This window comes from Triticum dicoccoides, chromosome 1B, assembly GCF_002162155.2.
Source record: "Triticum dicoccoides isolate Atlit2015 ecotype Zavitan chromosome 1B, WEW_v2.0, whole genome shotgun sequence".
NCBI classification, from domain to species: Eukaryota; Viridiplantae; Streptophyta; class Magnoliopsida; order Poales; family Poaceae; genus Triticum; species Triticum dicoccoides.
The window spans coordinates 555,801,531-555,809,402 of record NC_041381.1 but is presented as its reverse complement, the minus strand read 5'-3'; the positions used below and the strand labels follow the sequence as shown (position 1 = coordinate 555,809,402).

Here is a 7,872-nt window from a genome sequence, read left to right as displayed (position 1 = left end):
GCTACTGCTAAGTCGTACCAGTAGCGTTGTTTGTAACACACGCTACTGGTAATTATCAGTAGCGTGGGCGCCAAAACACACCTTGCTGGTAAACTTCTATGTATAAGCCTTTTCCTAGTAGTGACAGTTCACATCAACGACAGACAACTTATACTACATCTAAAACTTGAAATGAAATTGAACTTCGCCACTTCCGGGTTGGCCTTCTGGTCGTCGGTGTAGCTGTAGCCGTCGGCGGCTGGTGGAGGATCATCCGATTCGTCAGACGAGGAGGAGGAGACGATGACGAGGCCCTTGAGGCACTGGAAGGCCCGGTCCTGCTGGCGCCTGAGCTTGGCCAGCCGAGCCGTCTCCTTCGCCTTCTCTTTCGCCTCCCGCTCGGAATGCTCGATGGCAAGTCGGAGAGCCTTCGCGTTCTTCCAGGAAGACGTCAAGCGTCTGTCTCCGCCGTCGTAAGTGACTGGCGGTAGACCCACGCGAGGAGCCGTGCGTCCTCGTCAGGCTCCGTCGGTACCCCTCGACGGTGGCAGACAGAGCTCTCTGCAGTGTCTCTCTCCCTTGCCCGCCGCCTCTCGCAGCGGGCGGCGCGCGCCTCCGATTCCGTCGTGCGCGTCTAGGCCGGCGGGACGGGCACAAGCACCCACCGCTGCCCACGAGGGGGAGCAGCAGCCGGCGGGGCCAGGGGACGGGTAGGGGAGGCGCGGATTGCGCAGGCCGCCTATCGGAGCTGCCCCGGGCCGGGAGGGGCCAGCATCGACGTCTGAGCTACGCTAATGGGAAAGTTGCAACTGCGGCAAGGCTGCAGATCCGGTGCTGCCCCCAGACTCCACCTTGGACCGCTCCAAGGCGATGCAGAGGGCAAGCTCATACTCCGAATCCAGCACGTCGTCGGAGCAGCTGCCGGAGCTCGACATTGCACCGGATTCGATCGGAATCGGTGCGGGGAGAAGAAAGCATGGAGCGAGAGAGGAGAGTGAGGGAGCTAGGGTTTCAGAGCGATGAGCCCGATGAGGTTTTTTTGTGGGACATCCGTGGGGTCGGTGATGGGTCGGGCTTGTCAGGCGGACGCGTCCGAGCATGCCCGAGACGCCTCATATCCGCCCTACATTTGAAACGGATATGAGGGGTGCTGGTCAGCCCGGGCATTTGAGGCCCGTTTGAGAGCTCCGGTCAGGTCGGTATTTTGTGACCGGTCAATGACCAGACGGTCTGCCCGGGCGTATGAGATGGATATAGGACGCCCGGTTGTAGATGCTCTTACCGCTGGAAATAATAGGCAAGGTGACGACAGACGTTGGAGCTGATAATTCTATACACACGGGACTCCCGCAACGGACTTTCACGGACCCTGCTTCATGCTCTTCTCTAATTGCCAGCTCCCCCCCCCCTCCCCCCTCTCCTAATTTTTCATTAGGGGGCCGCCTCACTTAATCTAATTCAAACCAATCACCTTTAACCACTCCGTAAACGCCCTGTAGCAAGTCCGTGTGTCTAGCATCTCTCCGTTGGAGCTATTGCTAGTTCAGAGTTCAGACCTTCAGCCAAAGAATGTTAAAATGTTCAAGGACTATGATAACTGGCAACCGTGTGCCAGATTGCAAAAATCACCACACCCCCTTGTATCGTACGAAACCCATCCCATCCCGATCGCAAAAATCACAGCAGCCCCTCGTGTCGTACGAAGCCCATCACTCCCGATTTTCTGGGCCATCCCGATCACCCCTCCCCCGGCACGAACCCCTCCCTTCTCCTGATTTCCAGGCAACCCGGATCCCCCGCCGGGGGCGGGCCCGTCGCGATTCTGCACAACAGTTTGAAAAAAGCGAAAAAATGCAATAGGAGGGGAATCGAACCCACAACCTCCCACAATTAATTTAGCAATAACAACCAACTGGGCTACACCACATCATGTGATCTCTTTCAACCTGCACACTACTTGTACCTTCTGAGATGAGATCGACCACCGCGAGCTCCTCTCCAACTCCGGCGACTCGAATCCCGGCCGTTTTCCCCTTTGATTTGATTTGAAGGCACCGGCGAATCCATTCCATGAATCTCTCTCTCTCTCTTTTCTTCTCGTCAACTGCACCGGCGAATCAAGCTCACAAGGGGGTGCAAGTCAATCCTGATCTCTCCCATCCTTCCTTTTCTTACCAAGCCACGCCGGCGACAAGGACGCAAGGGGAGCCGGGACCATGTGCTGGGCGGCAGGAGCAGCCCCTGACCTGCATGACTGCAAGAGGGGGAGCGGCCGAGCCTCGTGAGCTCGCCTCTACCGGCCTCTACGTCCGGCGTTCCGTCGGTGCCACCGATTGATTGCCGTCACGGTTGGAATTGGGAGTACCCCATCCTCCTCCGAGACTCGTCGTCGAAAGCTGCATGTGCTGCTGCACGTACGCGTGCTCGCCGGCGTCTAGGGCGGCAACGCACACAGGTGAGCACCGGCGGAACTCGCATGGCGCTGTGGTAGGACGATGAGGAGGCGTCCGGGTCGTGCGGTGCGGCACGGAGCCCGACACCTTGCGCAGCAGCAGCGACGCCATGGCTTGCCGTCGGACGGGTGGCGGCGGCGAGGCGGTGACCACTATATGTGAGCCGCGACGCGACATCGCCTGAAGGAGAGGACGAGCGCTGGGGAAGGAGTGGAAGAACCGAAAAAAGTGGATCATGCTGTGATGCCGACCGAAGGGACACCGAGTGGTGTGGCAGTTTTGCAATCGGGCACAGGGTTGCCAAATACATATATCGAATGTTCAAATAGCTATGTATAGTACAATGTATCCTACTCTATTACGGAGTATATGATTACGAATGAAAATTCACGTCAAAAACGGGCAGACGGGTGCTGGATGGCCCCACGCGCGGCCTAAAAACGCGGGCGAGTTAGTTACGAAGCAACGGCCATGGCTTGCCCCTTACCCCCTGCCCGCGCGTGGAATGGCAGCTACCCATGCCACGGAAGAGAGCACCGCAGCACCACCACCTATGCTTGGCACGGTAGGACTGCGACTCCATCCAAGAGCGGCAGCGCGCGGCGATGGCGTACCGGAGGAAGCAGGGCATCCAGCGGTCGAACACCTTCGTGGAGGACCACCGCCAGCCGTCGCCGGGCGACTCCGCGTCGCCCGCCACCGCGTCCCCGCGCGCCACCCGCTTCGCCGACGACAGCCGCCGGCCCGACCGCTCCCTGGCGGCGCAGACCCTGCTCGCCTCCGCCGCGCGCGGGGACATGCAGGCGCTCGCCGAGCGCTTCACTGCATCCTCCTCGTCCCCGCTCGCCGCCCGGCCGAGTGACCCCGTCACGTCGTCGTCCCTGCGGGTGTCCCCGCGCGCCGCCCGGGCGGCTGACCCCGCCACGTCGTCGTCCCTGCGCGTGTCCCCGCGCTCCGGCCGGCCGAATGACCCCATCACGTCGACGTCCCCACGGGCGTCCCCGCGCTCCGGCCGGCAGAACGACATGTTCGCGCAGGTGCGCCCCTTTCTCCCATCTCCTCCGTCGCCGTTGCCGAATCAGATGCCTGAGCAACCATCTGCTCTGAGACCTCGCAGGATCCTGTGACCATGCTGTACACGTCCACGTCGAGCGCCACGAACGACGACTCCAAGCTTTCACCAGTGAAGAAAGACGAGACGAAGCAAGGACTGTGGGGGCTTCTGGCGCAGCAAGCTAAGGCCATGCTCGACGAAAGTGCCCCCACAGAGGAGGCCCGGAGCCAGCCTCTGGCCACATCAGCCGGCAGTCCGGTAAGGATCGGTCACCTGTTCCATGGAAATATGCAAATGCTGCCTTCACCATGTCATCCACTCCATTTAAGCTTGATTTGCCTCCCAACATTTCTCACCTCATCATCAGCAAGCTCAATCACGGTGGTCCTACGACCCGGTCCGGAAGTCGGAGAGCCCTACGTTCCAGCACGGATCGGAAGGGCCGAAGTTCGACATGGGAGGGCACATCAAGAATGCGCTGGAGGCAAGTCCATTTGGTTAATTCCAGCGTGGCAGAGATCGTCGACTTGTCAGGGCATGAGAGATTGATCGACGGGGACGGTTTTGCAGGAGGGCCTGCATGCGGCGACGATGGCGGAGAGCAGGACGCCGGCGGTGGTGGGGAGGAAGCTGCAGATCAGGAGGAAGACGTGCAGCGTGGACATGCGGAGCGCCCACCTGAACCTGGGCACCCCCGACCTCATGTCGCCGATGATGACCGACTTCGAGTCGCCCCAGATCAAAGCTTCTCGCGACGTAAGGTGCCTCCTCTTTTGCGTGCGTGCGTTGGTGTTGGGGTTTCTTTGGTTACGGAATAAGAGCAGCTCCCGCCGTGGATCAGGTGGCGAACGTGATGGCGGCCAAGGTGAAGCTGCTGCAGCGGGAGCTCAAGACGGTGAACGCCGACCTGGCCTTCTCCAAGGAGCGGTGCGCGCAGCTGGAGGAGGAGACCCGCCTGCACCGGGCCGGCAACAACGACCACGCCGCCAACGAGGACCTGGTATACATACATGTTGTGGTTGGCCACTCCCTCCTCCTCCTTGCACCGGCCATTCGTACTCCTGAAAGACATGGTTGATTGCTGCGCAGGTACGGAAGCAGCTGGAGACGCTGCTGGCGGAGAAGGCGCGGCTGGCCACTGAGAACACGGTGTACGCCAGGGAGAACCGGTTCCTGCGGGAGATCGTCGACCTCAACCAGCTAACCGTGGTCGGCCTCCAAGAGGACATCATCGAGGAGGAGGAAGAAGAAGAAGAATACGAGGAGGAAGAAGAAGAATACGAGGAGGAGGAAGAGGCCGAGCACGACACACCGGCCAACCCCGGCACTGCCCCTCCCAAGCCCCCCTCACATCACACCGACAATGTGCATGTTGCTGCCCCACAGCCGCCCTCTCGCCGCACCGACAATGCGGCTGTTCCTGCCCCCAAGTCTCCCTCACATCGCACCGACAATGCACCGGTTGCTGCCCCCCAGTCGCCCTCTCGCCGCACCGACAATGTGCCAGTTACTGTCCCACAGTCGCCCTCTCGCCGCACTGAAAATGTGCCGGTTGCATCTCCCTGCACCGACAATGCGCCGGAGTCGAGGAGCAAAGACAACAGCAGCAACGCTGCCATCGGAGTTGCCGGGTCGCCCATGCACCGGAGTCCAAAGGAAGATGAAGGTTCACAGCAGACAAACCCCATTCGAGATAATTGCTCGCCGGAGAAGGCCTCCCAGCAGCAGCAATGCCAAGACTGACGAGCGGCCTTTGGTGTTTGCTAAAACAATCATGTACTGTATGTACACGCACGCATGTAGAGAAGGCCTCTTCGTCTCATTTTTTACCTTTTTCCCCAGTGTAATTACCAGTTCGCCTGTTCAAGGTGAGACATAATATGAGCATCATATCCATGGATCTGTGATTCTTAGTTCCTGATGTAGGCCCTGTTCGGTAATCATCCGCTCATGGAATCTGCAGAGCGGGAAAACTGCAACTCCGCCATTCTGAACTGTAGCTCCCCCAACTCCGCTGCCGGAGTTGGGGAACGGAGCGATACCGAACAGCACAGTAATATCAACTCTAGCAGAAACACATAAAACTTCATCTACAGATTTTGGTTGCTCCATTCAGAACCACAACATTCTTGCACAAGCTACTGCCACACTTAAGGCCAGTTTAAGGCAGCTGTGATAAATGCGGAAATCCAGTAAAACGTAGCCCCTACAATTAGAAACGGATGCTTTAGATTAATGTTAGAAGCTCTCACACCAGGTGGGGTCTAGCGAAAGATCATACGAGGCAAGCCTTACACAATGTAAGAAGCTCCGGGAAAGGATTATACGAGGCAGCCTTACCCCAGTGCAATGTTAGAACCCAAGACCTCTTGGCACAAGTGGGGAGTACTTCGTCGCTGCGCCAGGCCTATCATTCAAACGCTCACATCCATACACGAGAAAGTGTTTTTGAAGAGCCACAACTCAGCTCTGGTCAGAACAATTCTACCAGCCAATTTGGATCTCATGAACAGGTAGATTAAGTATATCCATATAAAAATCCATAATAGATACAGCAAACACCACACATTGTTCACGATCAATCAAGGTGGGAAAGGGTAAATAATTTGCAAGGGAACCATATTTTGTTTGATTAACTTTAGGTACACATTATTCATCCGACGTTGGGAAACCAAAAACGAAAACAGAAGCCCCAGTTTCCCATTGATACAAGGAAACTACACAGCAGTATTTCTGAGCTTCTGAAAGAGCTTCGTCAACATCCAAGAAAGATCAATTGTTGATCCATATCCTACAAAAACAGGAATTGCTCTTTCAGTGATTAATGGTAAAACTCACAAGAATCAGCAGTGAGGATCATCCTAACATAAGGAGAAAACAAAGAGGAACAAAGGTACTAAGTTTCAGAGTAAGTGCTAGCCAAAGAAAAGCTACTTCATAACTACAAGTCACACACGTCGCAGTTCCTTTTTTTAGACAATTAAGTGAATTTTCATTACCCAGCTTTGACAAAGCACAAAACATAAACATCACGAAAACACATGTCACAGATATTTGCTTCTAGAATATCCAAGTGGAGAACATTCCGTCAGACACAATTTTGTTCCAGATTAGAAACCATCAAAAAACGAAAAAAACACCAATACACAATGGATGATTACAAGTTATTGAATAAGAATTTGATATGCACTTTATCTTTCAGGAGATGTGAGTGAAAAGGAACTGAACATCATCAGACATTTATGGACAGGAACAACTGGATTCAGCAAATTACTTCTTGGATCCGGTTATTAAAACATGAATATAATAGGAGACTACAAGGAGGGAGACCAACTAAAATCTGAGACACCAACTCACGGACATAAAAGGGAGGCTTAACATCAGTTAACAGCAACTACTGAATTTAATCAAGCAAAGCAATATGGCAACACAAATCTTGTGGAGTAGTGTGATGTCAACAGCACTTGTTGGTCGAAAAGCAAAGGTGGGGAGGAAGGCAAGATTGTTTCAGATAAAGCTAATATTATGTTGTTAGCTTCCAACTGCATTTTTAAGAATATTGCTCAAACAAGGCGATGTGAAGTGGTAAGCAGTTTAAACAAAGATCTATCATCAATGCTACTGTTATTCATTAAGTGATCAGATGCATGGGAATGGCAATACTATTGAGGGAAACAAGAATGGATGGGGCATTAACAAGATCATGAAAGGAAAAATAGGGAACAATGTGACATTAAGGCCACGTAGAAGTCTGCTAGAGGTGTAAACAAATCATGGTTTCCATTCTTCGGCCAGCCAATAGGGATTCACGTGAGACTGGAGAGAGGTCTACTTAGATAAATGCAATTGCTTAGATCAACATTCTTCAAAAAATTATATAAATCAAGTTGGGAAACAGAAGCAGTCAGTTTAATTCTCTACTGTGACGACTGGAGAACACGGCCAGAGGAAGCTCTGCCAAGCCCGAAGTACCACTTCTCCCACCTCAAAGACCCAATCAGATGACATCTACTCCCTCCGTTCCAAAATAGATGACTCAACTTTGTATTAACTTTAGCACAAAGTTGGATCATCTATTTTGGAACGGAGGGAGTACCTCATTGCAAAGGAGCTCACTGTGCTATACTATTTTCTAAACTAGCCTTACATTCAAATGACGCAAAACCCGAGCTGTACCATCAGTTCGACAGGGCAAATGGGGCTACCATACAGTACCAACCAAATCAGAAATTCAGTACAAGTCTAGCACATTGCAATCCAATTCTGTCAAGCATAACAGCAGCGCAGCAGCATCAGAAAAGTCTCCAGTGATCTGCAACGCACTAACAATCAACATGACAATCCAGCTACGGATAAATGCGCAAATTCACACCAGACACTCCCAAT

General features: G+C 53.9%; 3 protein-coding genes across 3 annotated transcripts in view; 2 read left to right on the top strand and 1 right to left on the bottom strand.

Moving 5' to 3' along the window:
- The first annotated feature begins 3,037 nt into the window (after positions 1–3,037).
- Positions 3,038–3,988, top strand: LOC119350600. The gene is made up of 3 exons (XM_037618349.1): positions 3,038–3,469; positions 3,550–3,744; positions 3,854–3,988. Exons 1-3 carry the CDS (start codon positions 3,038–3,040, stop codon positions 3,986–3,988), a joined length of 762 nt encoding a protein of 253 aa, XP_037474246.1.
- On the top strand, positions 3,967–5,370 carry LOC119308354 (stress response protein NST1-like). The gene is made up of 3 exons (XM_037584477.1): positions 3,967–4,242; positions 4,328–4,486; positions 4,576–5,370. The coding sequence occupies exons 1-3, from the start codon at positions 4,078–4,080 to the stop codon at positions 5,227–5,229; spliced, it is 978 nt and encodes a 325-aa protein (XP_037440374.1). The 5' UTR covers positions 3,967–4,077; the 3' UTR covers positions 5,230–5,370.
- A 611-nt stretch (positions 5,371–5,981) lies between these two features.
- The window catches only part of LOC119348710 (NADH dehydrogenase [ubiquinone] 1 alpha subcomplex subunit 1-like), a 2,613-nt gene continuing 722 nt past the window's right edge, over positions 5,982–7,872 (bottom strand). Inside the window, exon 3 of the mRNA XM_037616686.1 lies at positions 5,982–6,277. The gene's annotated coding sequence lies outside the window, so the exon portion shown is untranslated. The remainder of the gene's footprint in view (positions 6,278–7,872) is intronic.